This window comes from Hyperoodon ampullatus, assembly GCF_949752795.1.
Source record: "Hyperoodon ampullatus genome assembly, chromosome: 18".
NCBI classification, from domain to species: Eukaryota; Metazoa; Chordata; class Mammalia; order Artiodactyla; family Ziphiidae; genus Hyperoodon; species Hyperoodon ampullatus.
The window spans coordinates 19,058,337-19,074,277 of NC_136931.1; the positions used below are offsets into that span (position 1 = coordinate 19,058,337).

The 15,941-nt window shown below is 53.0% G+C and overlaps 2 protein-coding genes across 2 annotated transcripts; both read left to right on the top strand.

Annotated features, from left to right (window-relative positions):
- Window positions 1-506: 506 nt before the first annotated feature.
- On the top strand, window positions 507-4,823 carry DPEP2 (dipeptidase 2; the record flags this gene model as incomplete). The annotated part of the gene is given in 11 exon segments (XM_079724395.1): window positions 507-568; window positions 895-1,021; window positions 1,307-1,436; window positions 1,663-1,804; window positions 2,105-2,174; window positions 2,295-2,471; window positions 2,851-2,935; window positions 3,604-3,679; window positions 4,330-4,465; window positions 4,566-4,619; window positions 4,623-4,823. Coding segments are annotated over 11 exon segments (1,224 nt in total). The 5' UTR covers window positions 507-542.
- Window positions 4,824-7,037: 2,214 nt separating this feature from the next.
- DPEP3 (dipeptidase 3) lies at window positions 7,038-11,285 on the top strand (the record flags this gene model as incomplete). The annotated part of the gene is made up of 10 exons (XM_079724394.1): window positions 7,038-7,276; window positions 7,547-7,673; window positions 8,150-8,279; window positions 8,369-8,510; window positions 8,755-8,821; window positions 8,945-9,121; window positions 9,639-9,723; window positions 10,257-10,332; window positions 10,811-10,946; window positions 11,049-11,285. 10 exons carry the CDS (start codon window positions 7,038-7,040, stop codon window positions 11,283-11,285), a joined length of 1,416 nt encoding a protein of 471 aa, XP_079580520.1.
- Between the last annotated feature and the right edge of the window lie 4,656 nt (window positions 11,286-15,941).

Sequence of the window (15,941 nt, forward strand, 5' to 3'; positions counted from 1 at the left end):
AGAGAAGCACCCCAGCTTGGACAGGAAGGTTAGAGGCGGAGGAGAGCAACCTAGGGCGCCCCCTCGGAGCAGTGGGAGTGGGAAGAGAGGCAGGGGCGGAGGGAACCCGCGACAGGAGGCGAGTGGGCTCTCCGCAGAGGCCAGCTTAGCCCGCGGGAGCTGCCTCTGAGCAGGGGGCGGGAGGGCAGTGCCGCCCTGTGGCTGCCGGGCTTCGCGGATCGCGGCTCTCCGCACACGGGTCGCAGGGTCCTGTGACTCTGTATCCCCTCCTTCAACCCGCCCCCCTCGCGAGGCCGCACCGCTGGGTGGCCTGTGTCGACGGGCAGAACCCCATCGCCCGCCCCTCTCAGACCCGCCTCTGCCCGCCTGCCTGGCCCTGCGCAGCTTGCGGCCCGGGGGCCTCGAAGGTCCCCGCGCACTCAGCCAGCGGCCTCTGCTGTGTCTGCTGCTCCTGCTGGGTCTGCTGCTGCGGCCGGTAACCCGTGCAGACCACGCCGGGCACCTCCAGTACCCCAAGTCCGCGGGAGCGCACGCGGGCCCTGATGCGGGGCTTCCCGCTTGTGGACGGGTGGCTGCAGTGTGTGCGGGCTGCCGGGGGCCGGTGGGGGCCTAGCCTGGCCCTGGGCAGGGGAGGAGGTCCGGAGCATGCAGAGCTAGTGGGGAGGCTCCCTCACACCACCCCTGGATGTCCTCTCCATCATCTATGGATGCCCTTCCCCTTCTCTGTCATCCCCTCCCTGGTGGGAACCCCTCAGCCCAGGCCTCAGCTGCTCCTAGTATAGTCTGTGTGACAGTGTGAGGTGGGGGACCCCCAGGCTGGCCCAAGCCAGGCAATGTGTCCTGCCTGATCCCAAGACCTAAGGAGCCCACCCATTTGCCTTGACCTCCCTCCAGCCACAAGGACATGCCCCTGGTCCTGAGGCAGTTTTACCACAATGGGCTACAGGATGCTAATCTGCACAATTTCAGCCATGGCCAGACCAGCTTGGACAGGCTGAAAGAGGGTCTCGTGGGTGCCCAGTTACCAAAGGGACACACAAGGTGCCACCATGGCTGCCGGGGAATGTGGGGCAGTTTGGGGGCCTCAGAGACCACAGGTTAGTCACATTAGAACTAAGTTACCATAGTGACCTAGAAAGTGCCATGCCATGGATGCTAGGGGCTACAGGGGTCACAGTGAGCCAACTTGACGGGCTTCCAAGTACCACATGTGACTTCTGGGCACAGTGAGTGCTGTGCCAGCTGAGGAGGCTATGAGAAGCCCAAGGAGTTCCAAAGCCCAAACTAAGCCCTGGCCTTCCCTCAGTTCTGGTCAGCCTGCATCCCATGCCAGACCCACGAACGGGATGCTGTGCACCTCACCCTGGAGCGAATTCACTTCATCCGCTTCATGTGTGCCTCCTATTCTGAGCTGGAGCTTGTGACCTCAGTTAAAGGTAGATGGGGGACTTCCCTGGTAGTCCAAAGGTTAAGACTCCACGCTTCCACTGCAGGGGGCTCGGGTTTGATCCCCGGTGGGGGAACTAAGAGCCCTCATGCTGCGTGGCACGGCCAAAAAACAAAAAAAAACAAAAGGTAAACAGACTGGTGGTGGTAGGTGTTAGGGACTTCAGTAAGCTACCCCTGCCTCTGAAAATGATCATCTGACCTACCTGCCCCCAGCTCTCAACAATACCCGGAAGTTGGCTTGCCTCATTGGTGTGGAGGGCGGCCACTCACTGGACAGTAGCCTCTCCATCTTCCGTACCTTCTGTGCGCTGTGTGTGCACTATGTGACACTCACCCACACCTGCAACATGCCCTGGTGAGCACAGTGCAAATGGTAAGGGCCCAGTGAGGCAGGGATCTGCCCAAGATCACGCTGGGGCCCAAAGCAAGTTTACCCCTGGGATCCGGCCCTGACCCTGGGGTGGGGAGGGGAATGGAGGTTGCAGAACAAGACTGAATCCCCAGAAGGGCCCTCTTACTGCCAGGCACAGCCCAGTTTGGGTCCCTCCTCTTGCACCAGGGAGTTGCAGGTGTAGACGGTTCGACAGAACCTCTTTCTAGGCTCTTGTAGCCAAGTCATGGCCACCGGTCAGACTGCCTCCTGGCCATCCTGCAGGGCACAGAGCTCAGCAAAGGGTATCCACCCCTTCTACAGCAATGTCAGTCGGCTGACCGGCTTTGGCGAGGTAAGGACCCGGGTTCCATACCCTGCCCCACATGAATGTACAGCCCCGCCTGTTCCCTACAGATAAATGTGCACAAGATAAATGCAGCCCTGATGCCCTCTCCCCATCCTGTCCCTGCAGAAGGTGGTGGCAGAAATGAACCACCTGGGCATGATGGTGGACTTGTCCCATGTCTCAGATGCTGTGGCACGGCGAGCCCTAGAAGTGTCACAGGCACCTCTCATCTTCTCCCACTCAGCTGGCAGGGGTATGTGCAAGAACACTCGGAATGTTCCTGATGATATCCTGCAGCTTCTGGTGAGAGACTGCCTTGGCCCTCAAACCTAAAGCAAGAGGTTCAAACCAGGAGCCCTTGAACCTGAGCCTCTTCTCCCTCAATTTCCTCAAACCCCAGGTTAAATATCTTCTGCCCCCAAAACCCACGGTCCACAGCCCCTGAACTCTTGAGCCCTAGGTGGGGGTCTAGGTGGTAAGATACTCCTCCAAACCCGGAAACCCAGGGCCAAGACACCACCCAGACCAGGGCTGCGGCTCCTCCATTCACACAAACCCAGAGAGGAGACGACTCTGACCTCAAAGCCAGAGCTGAACACCTTCCTCACAGGGGTCAAGAGAGTGAACAGGCAGGTGGCTGTGCTAGGGGCCAAGCTGACTGTCCACCAGTCCGCCCCTGCAGAAGAAGAACGGTGGCATCGTGATGGTGTCCTTGTCCATGCGGGTGCTGCAGTGCCACCCATTAGCCAACGTGTCTACTGTGGCAGGTGAGCCTCACCCTGGGCTCTCTGAAAACTCTGATTTGGAGCTGAAGCTGGGTCCACATTTGGGGAGGACTTCAGAAGAGCCCCAGTGGTTTGACCCACCTGTTGGCAATAGGTACAGCTCCCAAAAATCCAATAATGGACAGTACACAGCACCTCGGTGCCATGTGGAACTGGAGCCACAGAATCAAAACTACAATACTGATGGGTATCAGGGAGGCTGTCAGACACAGAGCCCGGGTGCTGCCCATCTGTGCCTCTGCAGGGGCTCCTAAAGTGCACTGCCCCTACCTCTGGCTAAGGGACTGGACAGCTCCTTAGGTCTCTGGGGTTTTCATCAGTTGTACTCTTGTTCCTCTCTCATCCTCCACACCCGGGGAAAGGAGCGCCCACAGGTTCTCAAGGAGACTGGGAGGCAGGGTGAAACTTGGGTGGGAAATGGCCCAAACAGGGGGCTCTGGGGTCCTCTCCAAATCTGAAGTCCAGTCTAGAGCCAGCTGGGATCACTTCAGATCAAACCTCAGGGCCCTCTAGTTGGTACTCTCGGTGCCAGGCCATGAAGGAACTGGCCTGTTTGGCCCACAGGCTGCAAAAAGGGGAATCAACAGAGGCCAGTCATCACCCCCACCCCTGCCCTGGAAGCCTCACACTGCTGACTTTCCATTCTTCAGATCACTTCGACCACATCAGGGCAGCCACTGGATGCAAATTCATCGGGATTGGCAGAGATTATGATGGGGCTGGCCAGTGAGTGCTTCCCTGTGGCTTGTCTTGGGTTGGCTGGGCAGCAGTGGGGCTTTCACAGCCACCGTGCCCACCACACTGTGGTCCTCATGGCCTTGACCATAGCCTCAGGTGTGCTGGCCCAACTGGTATCTCCCCTCTCCCAGGGTCTGCTTCCTGGGCTCTCCTGTCTGTTTGGCCCTGCTCTAGGTCATCATATTTGTCTAAAACACCACACAGAGCTCATCTGCCCAGCATATGCGCCCATCCAGTGCCAGCAGGCCCACGGCCTCTGAGCAGACTCTTAGCAAGGTCTGGGCTGGGCTGACCATCTTCTCTGCCTGCAGTTGGGCCTGTGCATTCAGGGGGGGTCAACCCAGTTCTTAAAAAGCTTTTCTTCTCTTTATAAGTGGAGGCAAAAATTGCATTCAGTGAAAGGCATAGATCTTAACAGTACAATTCGATGACTTTTGGTGAATAGTCGAGGCGCTTTGGGGGCCTTCCTCTGAAGGATGAAGAGCAGGAGTGAATCATTTACTCTCTCCAAGTCTCCATTTTCCGTATTTGAACAGGGCTGGGGTTCAGTGGACCCTGGACACATAGGGCTTTGGTTCTGACTCAGGACTAGGGAACAGGTCTGAGGCCCAATAGCTGGCTGGCTGGTGGCCACACAGGTTCCCAAAGGGGCTGGAGGACGTGTCCATATACCCGGTACTGATAGAGGAGTTGCTGGGGCGTGGCTGGAGTGAGGAAGAGCTCTGGGGTGTGCTTCGAGGAAACGTGCGGCGGGTCTTCAGACAGGTGGGACAGGTATGCTGGGCTGGGCAAAAGAGTAGCTCTGAGCAGGTGGTCTGAGCAGGTGTACGCGGGGGTGCTGTGAGAGGAGCTGCCCGCTGACTGCCGCCTCCAGGTACGGGAGGAGAACGAGGGACAGAGTCGCTTGGAGGATGAGTTCCCAGATGAGTAGCTGGGCAGCTCTTGCCGCTCCGTCCTCCCATGTCTGCATCACAGAGAGGATGTGGCTCCAGACCAGAAACTAACCAGAGGTGAGGTTCGTGGGAATCCCATGTTGTCACCTAAGTGGTCATTCTCAAAATCTTGCCCCCACATGGGCCCAGGCCTCACAGTTATTGCTGCCTTCCCAGTCCTCATTATTTGGCTCTGGTGATCCAGTTAATCCTGCCAGATGTCACTTTGGCAGCCACAGATACCCCACAAAGTTTCCTTGCACGCAAGCACAAACATTTCGTGAAAATAAATGCTTTAGAAATGGAATCAGCATGAGTGTCCTTCTCCCTGGTGGGGTCTGTGGCGCAGGCTCCCAATACTGGGCTTTGGTGGGGGACCCTGCAGTTTAGACACTGGATACTCAAGGAAGACCTGTTGGCAGTGGCCTGAGGACACCCAGGTGGCTTGGCTCAGCACTGGAAGAAGACAGTGGGTGGCTCTGGCTGCAGGAGGGTGGACCTTACTCCGTTCCCTCTGTGTAGCTCACCTAAATCCAGATCCTGACCCACTGAGTACCACCTGGGGATCTTTCAGGGAATGCTGGTTCAGATGCCCAAGAAGAGAACATGCCTAGATCACAAATGATCTTTGTACCTATTTGGACAGAGCCCAGAATCTCAGGCTACTTAATGGGCCATGGACCTCCAATGGCTAGACTGCTCTGGATGTGGGCACACCTCCTCCCCTGTTCCTCAGGGACTTCCTCTCTAATCGGTTCAGGCTACTTAGGCAACCACCCCATCTTCCCCCAGTTCATTAATGATAATAGCAACTGCACTAATTATAGCCAAAATTTAGTTAATACACTGAGTTAATAATGAGAGGTAGGGCTTCCCTGGGGGCGCAGTGGTTAAGAATCCACCTGCCAATGCAGGGGACATGGATTCGAACCCTGGTCTGGGAAGATCCAACATGCCACGGAGCAACTAAGCCCGTGCGCCACAACTACTGAGCCCCGTGTACCTAGAGCCTATGCTCTGCAACGGGAGAGGCCGCCGCACTGAGAAGCCCACTCACTGCAGCGGGAGTGGCCCCCGCCCGCCACAGCTAGAGAAAGCCCACGCGCAGCAATGAAGACCCAACGCAGTCAAAAATAAATAAATAAAATAAAATAAATAAGTTCATTTAAAAACTAATGAGAGGTAGTAATAATAAATAGCATGATTAAAAAAGATAATGACTAATAAAAGATAATAGTTAATACTAACAATCTACACATATCCCATTGGCTGAGCAATTTCATCCCGGCTATATATCCAAGAGGAATGCATATATATATTCCCCAGTTCCCTAAAATGGTATATGAAATAATATTTATATCTGCACTATTCATAATGCCACCAAATGCATTTCAAAATCAAACTTAACAGAAAAAAAAATCAAACTTCAAGGAGCCAAAGACCAAAGGTTGTTTTTTGGTTTTGGTTTTTTTTTTTTTTTTTTTTTTTTTTTGCCATGCTGTGCGGTTTGTGGGATTTTAGTTTCCCGACCAGGAACTGAACCCTTGCCTTCGGTAAGGAGAATGCAGAGTCCTAACCACTGGACCACCAGGGAATTCCCCCAAAGATTATCTTAAAAGCTGTCATAGGGCTTCCCTGGTGGCGCAGTGGTTGAGAGCCCACCTGCCGATGCAGGGGACACGGGTTTGTGCCCCGGTCCGGGAAGATCCCACATGCCACGGAGCGGCTGGGCCCGTGAGCCATGGCCGCTAAGCCTGCGCGTCCGGAGCCTGTGCCCCGCAACGGGAGAGGCCACAACAGTGAGAGGCCCGCGTACCGCAAAAAAAAGAAAAAAAAAATATATATATATGGAATCACTTTTCTGTCAGTCAAAACATAAAGATCTAATTCACTCTTCGGAATTCTAATTCTTCCTAGAATTTCATGGAATATTTAACCCGTTGGAGGGCGGGCATATCCCTGCAACTAAAACCGCACTTGGACCTGCGACCTGCCTGGCTAGAAGTAAAATTAGGAAGATTCCTGGACCCCTCCCAGTTCCCCCACGGGCCTCCTCCCCGAGTCAGTAGGTACACACAGCTCGGGAGGGGTGGCTGGAGGGCCGGGAGCAGGGGCGGAGGGAGCCCGCGATGCATCGCTAGCGGGCGCTCGCAACAGAGACCAGCCTGGCCCACTAGGGCGCCGTCCTAGTCGGGGCGGGAAGATCCTATCGCCCCCTGGCGGCCACGCTGTGAGGCGGCATTGTGGGTCCCCGCGCGTCTGTCGAGCGTCCAGACTCCAGCCGCTTCAGACGAGGCCGCGCCGCTGGGTCACCTACATCGACGGTTGGGACCCCATCGTCGCCCTCTGACCCTCGCCCGCCCCTCTCAGGCTCTCGAGACCCGCCTCTGCCCGCCTGCTCGGCCCTGTGCAGCATGCAGCCCGTAGGCCTCAAGGCTCCCCGCGCGCTCACCTGGCGGCCTCTTCTGCGTCTGCTGCTCCTGCTGTGGCTGCTGCTGTGGCCGGTAACCCGCGCCCGGACCACGCAGGGAACCCCCAGCGCCTCGACCAGGCCGGACACCTCCAGCGCCCCAACAGTGCCGGGCTCCCCGAGAGCCCCGAGTCTGCATGAGCGCGCGCGGGCCCTGATGCGGGACTTCCGGCTTGTGGATGGGTGCGTCAGTGCGCCGTGCCGGCTGGTTGGGGCTGAACCGGCCTCTGGGCGGGAGAGGAAGGGCTAGTAGGAGACTCTCTCACACCACCCCTCTCTCCTCCATCACCCATGGCGTCTTCGTCCCCATTACCCCGTTGCCGGTGGAGCCCCCTACCTAAGAATTCCTCCTCAGGACTACCGTCTGTGTGAGGGGGGAGGTGGGCTGGGACAGAACAGGCCCAGGACCTGGAGGCCACGCCCCCTACTCTTACTTTGTCTTGACCCCCCCAGCCAGAACCACCTGCCCCTGTTCCTGAAACAGCATTTCCGGAACGAGCTACAGGAGGGCAACCTGCACAATTTCAGCCTTGGCCAAACCAGCCTGGACAAGTTCAGGGATGGCCTCGTGGGTGCCCAGGTACCAGAGGGACACACTTAACGGCCGCTGGGGAATGTGAGGGGCACAGGAACCTGGGTAGACAGACCTCTGACTATCAGAGGACATGCAGTCTGCCATCATGGGGCTGCTGGAGAGTGCAGGGGTGTTGGAGGTCAAAGCAGGCCAGTGGCATGGGTGCCCAGGTTCTGTGGAGACTCCAAGAAAGTGATCAGAAAATCCCTGGCGAGCGTGGGCGCTCTGAAACCACAAAGGATATGGTGGATTGCCTTTGGGGCATTCACATAGCACATGGACAAACAGCAGGTGAGGACGGGTCCTGCCAGTTTGGCTGCTGGCAACAAGCTGAATAGTCATCAAGGTACCACGGGGTCATGCAGTGCCACACTCAGGGCCACTGACCCAGATGAGTACCTTGGGGGCTGAGGAGGAGTAGCAGGCCAAGGGCACTTGGAGACCACCCTGATCTCATTCTGGACCCCTGGGCCAACCCCCAGTTCTGGTCAGCCTACGCACCATGCCACACCCAGGACCAGGATGCTGTGCGCCTCACGCTGGAGCAGATTGACCTCATTCGTCGCGTGTGTGCCTCCTACTCTGAACTGGAGCTTGTGACCTCAGCCAGAGGTGGGCTGGGGAATGGGAGGATAGTCAGGGCCTCACTCTGGTGGTTCTGGCCCTGGGCTCTGACCGCTTGATTCTCTGCCCTCTTCTAGGACTGAACAGCACTCAAAAGCTGGCTTGCCTTATTGGTGTGGAGGGTGGTCACTCACTAGACAGCAGCCTCTCTGTGCTGCGCAGTTTCTATCTGCTGGGAGTACGCTACCTGACACTCACCTTCACCTGCAACACGCCCTGGTGAGCAGTGCCTGGCCAGGGTGGAACGGTAGACGCATGGTGGGGAAACTGCCAGAGAGGTGAGGACAGGGGTCCACAGAGGGAGGCTGTGGGGTCTCAGCTGGTCCCTCACACTCCCAGAAAGCAGCTGGTCCGGATCCTCACCCTGTTCTGAGGTGGGATGGATGGACAAAGAGCCTGGAAGTCCAGGCTCTGTTGGCCAAGGTAGGGCCTGCTAGATTGCCTTCCTCTGGCTGTCCTTCAGGGCAGAGAGTTCCACCAAGTTTCAACACTTCTACACCGACATCAGTGGGTTGACAAGCTTTGGTGAGGTAAGGACTCCTTTTCCATATCCTACCCCGCACGTTCCCTACAGATATGTGCATACACGTGTGTCCCTTCCGACACCCACCCCCCACCCCCCGCAAAAAAAAAAACCCCACCTGTCCCTGCAGAAGGTGATAGGGGAAATGAACCGCCTGGGCATGATGGTGGACTTGTCCTACGGGTCGGACACCTTGGCGCGGCAAGCCCTGAAGGTGTCAAGGGCCCCTGTGATCTTCTCCCACTCAGCTGCCAAGGCCGTGTGCGACAATATGCTGAATGTTCCCGATGACATCCTGCAACTTCTGGTGAGCAGCCACCCCAGCCCTCAAACCTGGGACTAGGCATGCTTCATCCAAAGATCCTTTTTTTAAAAAAAATATTTATTTATTTATTCATTTATTTGGTTGCTCTGGGTCTTTGTTGCGGCAGGCGGGCTCCTTAGTTGCAGCATGAGAACTCTTAGTTGCGGCATGCGTGTGGGATCTAGTTCCCTGACCAGGGATCGAACCCGGGCCCCCTGCATTGGGAGTGGGGAGTCTTAACCACTGTGCCACTAGGGAAGTCCCTATCCAAAGACCCTTGACCCTGAACAAAGCTACCAGCCCAGGCCTCACTCACCCTTGGACCCAAGGCTGGTTAACCCTCCCCCATCTCTGAAACTCAAGGCCAAATCTGTTCCACCCAGGGGCCAAGAGGAGTGAAGCCTTACCCAACCCCTCAGGCGAGGAGTGAGCACTTACCCTATCAGGGCCCCCAGGGCATAGGTGGCAGGCCAACAGGCTGGAAGTGCCAACCTGAGTGTCCATTTGTTTATCCATGTAGAAGAAAAATGGTGGCATTGTGATGGTGTCACTGTCCACGGGGGTGCTGCCGTGTAACCTGTTTGCTAACGTGTCCACCGTGGCAGGTGAGCCCTGCTTTGACTCCTTGTGCAGTTGTAGCTTGGCCTGTGGCCGCTGGGGCCCTCAGGACAGCTCTAGGCATCTGGCATACCTGCTGGGCCCTGGGCAGGCCTCCCAACAGCTCAGGGGAGCAGACACAGCTCTTCACTGCCCTGAACCCAGATCTACGGCTACAACCAGTGCTGATGGGTTTTGGGGAGGTAATTGCCTCTGCCTCTGAGTCTCACGTTTGCTCCCACATCTCTGGAAAGGACAGGCAGAGCCCTGCAACCAGGCTCTCAAGGAACCCAGAGGCGTGGTGGCTCCTGGGCAGGAAAAGATCCAAAGGGGTTGGTGGCCCTGAGGTTCACTCTGGGTCCAGTGTCTAGCCTATAGCCACTGCAGAACTCACAATGGGCTGGGAGCTCTGTGGAGTCAGCTGTTATGTCCTGGAGTGCTGTGGGCAGGGGAATTGGCCACACTGAGTTCCCTCAGACCAGGGCTGGTCCCAGGATCTAACTCCAGCCTTGTGCTGCCCACCACAACCCTCACCCCCTAGATCACTTTGATCACATCAGAGCCATCACTGGATCTGATTTCATCGGGATTAGCGGAAACTATGATGGGTCTGGCCGGTGAGTGTTTCCCTGGGGTTTGTCTTGGGTGGGGGGGTTCAGTGGGGAGTCCTTTAGTCTCAGTTCCTTATCCCATGGTCCTCCCATCCTTCAGGCCTCCACCACAGACTCTGGTCTTCCAGCCCACCTGACATCTCCCCACTCCCAGGACCTGTTTCCTGGACTCTCCCTGTCCCTCCTGTGGCCCAGTGGACCCATTCCCACTCCAAGCCATCACAGTTGTTAAGTACCCACCCCCTCACAGGAGACCTCATCTGCCCAGCACATGCTCCACTCCCAGCCCAGCAGATGTGCTGTGGACTGAGCATCTGCTCAGCAGGTAAATGCTGCAGAAGCTCAGTCTTCAAGGAGCTTCCAAAGTTCCATTCAGTAGCCTGAAGAACACGGACCTTCATTTCCCCCATGTAGCTGGGGCTGCTGTGACAGTGGGCCCTAGGCCAGGATCGGGTCCACAGCTAGCCAGCTGGTGGCCACACAGGTTCCCACAGGGGCTGGAGGACATGTCCACATACCCGGTACTGATAGAGGAGTTGCTGAGGCGTGGCTGGAGGGAGGAAGAGCTGCAGGGTGTCCTTCGTGGAAACCTGCTGCGGGTCTTCAGACAAGTGGAACAGGTATGCTGGGCTGGGCAAAAAGATGGTTCAGTGTTTCAGCAGGTGGCGGGCGTGGGGGGGTGGGTGCTGGGGAAGCCACTGACTGCTGACTTTCATCCCCAGGTGAGAGAGGAAAACAGTGGCCAGAGCCCTGCGGAGGATGAATTTCCAAACAGGCAGGTGGGCAGGTCGTGCCACTCCCACCTGACTCAGCCTCAGACTGAACACCTGGCCACACACCGGGTGGGAAACAAGTGGCCAACCAATCAGGCCCTCCAGAGGCCCTCAAAAGCCTCCCCACACGTCGTTCTAGGCCTCATGGCTGCTTCCACCTTCTCAATCCTCATCTTATGGCTCTAGTGACCTGGCCAGTCCTCCAGAGGTCACTGTGTCAAAGTCTCACAAAGTTCCCCTCCTAGTGGTCCAGGCACAAACATAGGTATGCTGAGAATAAACATTTGGGTACAGAGCCAGGTGTGAATGTCCTTCCTCCTTCACAGGCAGGGGGGTTGGGTCTGGTGGGCTCTTGGTTGGTGAGCCGTCTTATGTTCTAGCCCCAACTGCTCAAGATGGGTGGTTCCCATTGGCCTCCAGCTTTGTCTTTCTCAGGAAAGGCAGAGGCATCTTACCTTATTCTTATTCTAAAAGCCTGTGCCCACAGAAGAGCACTAAGGAATCAAGTGCAGAGTTGATCCCATCATGGAGTGTGACAGTGGTAGTTCCCAATCTCTCTCTGAAAGGTTTAAAAATTTTTTTTGTTTTTTTGTTTGTTTATTTTTAAAGGGTGATACCTTTTGTAGCATAAACTAACTTGTTTGGAAATATCAAGAGAGGAAGCTTGAAAAGCTTTTAGATTTTTCAGATAAGGTCCTCTTTTTTTTTCTTAAACTGAGTTTTTAATGGAGGTGGAGAAATCAGGTCTTGGGAAGAAAAAAAAAAGGAACATAGTGCCATCTGCTCAGCTTACTACAGGCCTTCCATCTCGGACCACTTTCCTCTCCCAATCCACAAGGGTGGGCCGGAGCCAGATCGAAGTTCCTTCCATGGGAACTCGAAATTAGCAGAGAGACTACAGTGCCACGTATGACATAAATTCTGTTCCATTTATTTGGGCTATTTGTTTATTGTATTATCAATACTATAAAGTTTTAATCACGGCAACTTTATTTTTTCTAATTTATTTTTGGCTGCGTTGGGTCTTCGTTGCTGCACGCGGGCTTTCTCTAGTTGCGGCGAGAGGGGGCTACTCTTCGTTGCGGTGCGCAGGCTTCTCATTGCGGTGGCTTCTCTTGTTGGGGATCATGGGCTCTAGGCGCGCGGGCTTCAGTAGTTGTGGCACGCAGACTTAGTAGTTGTGGCTCGCGGGCTCTAGAGCGCAGGCTCAGTAATTGTAGCGCACGGGCTTAGTTGCTCCGCGGCATGTGGGATCTTCCCGGACCGGGGCTCAGTGTCCCCTGCATTGGTAGGCAGGTTCTTAACCACTGAACCACCAGGGAAGTCCCATCTCAGCAACTTTAAAACAAGTCTTGACATCAAGTAGAGTGAGTCTTCCCACTTTAAGAGCATCATATCGTAAATATTTGATCAGATAAGTAGATCCACAATGAATGATATAAAATAAGAGATTTATTATAGGGATTAGACTTTATGTACATATAGGAGACAATGGAAAAGGCTGCTTGATCTGGTGTTGGGTATTAAATTTGTACAGGTAAGCTGGGCCAGAGTTAAAAAGGAGAGCTGGATGTGAGGTGGAGGAGAACCTGAATGAACCCATAAGGACAAACTGGAAAAACTGGATATCCATTTGTGAAAAAAAAAAAAAGAATATTGACCCCTATTTCACACCATATAGAATAAAACATACAAAATAATACTATCTGAATATGTTATTGATCCAAATGCGAAAGATAAAAGTACAAAACTCTTAGAAAGGGACTTCCCTGGTGGTCCAGTGGCTAAGACTCAGCGCTCCCAATGCACGGGGCCCAGCTTTGATTCCTGGTCAGGGAACTAGATCGCACATGCTGCAACTAAGAGTTCACATGCCACAGCTTAAAAGATCCCACATGCCACAACGAAGACCCTGCACCAGCAATGAAGATCCCGAGTGCTGCAACGAAGACCCAGCACGCTCTTCAATGAGTGATGGGAAAACTGGACAGCTACATGTAAAAGAATGAAATTATGAACACTAACACCATACAAAAAAATAAACTCAAATTGGATTAAAGACCTAAATGTGAGACCGGACACTATAAAACTTTGATATAAATCACAGCAAGATCTTTTTTGACCCACTCCCTTGAGCAATGGAAACAAAAACAAAAATAAACAAATGGGACCTAATGAAACTTAAAAGCTTTTGCACAGCAAAGGAAACTATAAACAAGATGAAAAGTCAACCCTCAGAATGGGAGAAAATATTTGCAAACGAATCAATGGGCAAAGGATTAATCTCTAAAATATATAAACAGCTCATGCAGCTCAATATTAAAGAAACAAACACCCCAATCAAAAAATGGGCAGAAGACCTAAATAGACATTTTTCCAAGACATACAGATGGCCAAGAAGCACATGAAAAGCTGCTCAACATCACTAATTATTAGAGAAATGCAAATCAAAACTACAATGAGGTATCACCTCACACCAGTCAGAATGGGCATCATCAGAAAATCTACAAACAACAAATGCTGGAGAGGGTGTGGAGAAAAGGGAAGCCTCTTGCACTGTTGGTGGGAATGTAAATTGATACAGCCACTATGGAGAACAGTATGGAGGTTCCTTAAAAAATTAAAAATAGAACTACCATATGACCCAGCAATCCCACTACTGGGCACGTACCCAGAGAAAACCATAATTCAAAAAGACACATGCACCCCAAAGTTCATTGCAGCACTATTTACAGTAGCCAGGACATAGAAGCAACCTAAGTGTCCATCGACAGATGAATGGCTAAAGAAGATGTGGCGCATATATACAATGGAATATTACTCAGCCATAAAAAGGAACGAAATTGAGTTATTTGTAATGAGGTGGATGGACCTAGAGTCTGTCATACAGAGTGAAGTAAGTCATCAAGAGAGAAACAAATACCGTATGCTAACACATATATATGGAATCTAAAAAAATGGTTTTGATGAACCTAGGGGCAGGACAGGAATAAAGACGCAGACATAGAGAATGGACTTGAGGACACGGGGAGGGGGAAGTGTAAGCTGGGACGAAGTAAGAGAGTGGCATTGACATATATACAATAACAAATGTAAAATAGATAGCTAGTGGGAAGCAGTTGCATAGCACAGGGATATTAGCTCGGTGCTTTGTGACCACCTAAATGGGTGGGATAGGGAGGGTGGGAGGGAGACACAAGAGGGAGGAGATATGGGGATATATGTATACATAGAGCCGATTCACTTTGTTATACAGCAGAAACTAACACACCATTGTAAAGCAATTATACTCCAATAAAGATGTTAAAGGAAAAAAAAAAAGACACATGCACCCCAATGTTCATTACAGCACTATTTACAATAGCCAGGTCATGGAAGCAACCTAAATGCCCATCGACAGATGAATGGATAAAGAAGATGTGGTACGTATATACAATGGAATATTACTCAGCCATAAAAAGGAACGAAATTGGGTCATTTGTAGAGACATGGATGGATCTAGAGACTGTCACACAGAGTGAAGTAAGTCAGAAAGAGAAAAATATATATCACATATTAACGCATATATGTGGAAGCTAGAAAAATGGTACAGATGAACTGGTTTGCAGGGCAGAAATAGAGACACAGATGTAGAGAACAAACGTATGGACACCAACGGGGAAAAGTGGCAGGGGGAATGGTGGTGGTGGGATGAATTGGGAGATTGGGATTGACATATATACACTAATATGTATAACATAGATAACAAATAAGAACCTATGTATAAAAAAATAAATAAAATAAAATTCAAAAAAAGATGTTAAAAAAAAGAAAAAATGACCTGGCGTGGCCAAATAAATAAATACGAAAAAAAGAAAAAAAGAAAATGAAAAGGTAGTCAACCTTACTAGTCACTAAGGACATGCAAAATAAAACTCACAAAAAAGGATAACTAAAATTCAACAGATGAACAATACCAAGTGTTTGTAAGGGTGTGGAGCAGCAGGTATTCTCTCATACCCTGCTGGTGGCAGTGTAAACTGATAAAAACTGCATTGAGGGCTTCCCTGGTGATGCAATGGTTGAGAGTCCGCCTGCGGATGCAGCGGACACGGGTTCCTGCCCTGGGCCGGGAAGATCCCACATGCCGCGGAGTGGCTGGGCCCGTGAGCCATGGCCGCTGAGCCTGCGCGTCCGGAGCCTGTGCTCCGCAACGGGAGAGGCCCGCGTACCGGAAAAAAAAAAAAAAAGTATGGGAGAAGTTGTATCCTAGCTACAGAGTCCCCCAGAGTCTAAGGTTTCAGTTGTGCTGTGGTGGCCTATCTTCCACACAGCACCTGACCCCACCCCTGAGGAGAGAGGCCAGGTAAGAACTATGGGGAACCTTTGCAGAGCATCAGGGAAGACCAAGGAGGGGGCACCTGTTCATTCTTTAGTCAAAAAATGTGTTGGGACCAGGACTGAAGATACCAAGGTAATGAGACCAAAATGGTCCGGCCAATGTGAAATCCACAGTCTAGTGGGCATGAAAAACATTAAAGATCTCCACCAACACTTTCTCCCTGCAGTGGGTCCTATGAAGGGAAAGTGCCCCAGGGGAACACAATCCAGGGGAGGGTGAAGCGGGGTAGGGGGGAGGTGGGGTGTGTTTCAGAGAAGTCTTCTGGGGAAGTGGTACTCCAAGCTGAGGCCTCCTCCATACAGAGGAGTTTGGTAAATGAGGGTGGGGGCAGAGGGTAGAAAGGCATTCTCCCAGGTGCAAGTGCTGCACAGAAACTCCTTGAGTTTGAGGAAGTGAAAGAAGCCAAAGCATCTGAGCATCTGGTCTTCCGTGGTGCTCAGCCAGAAAGACTGAGGCTGGGG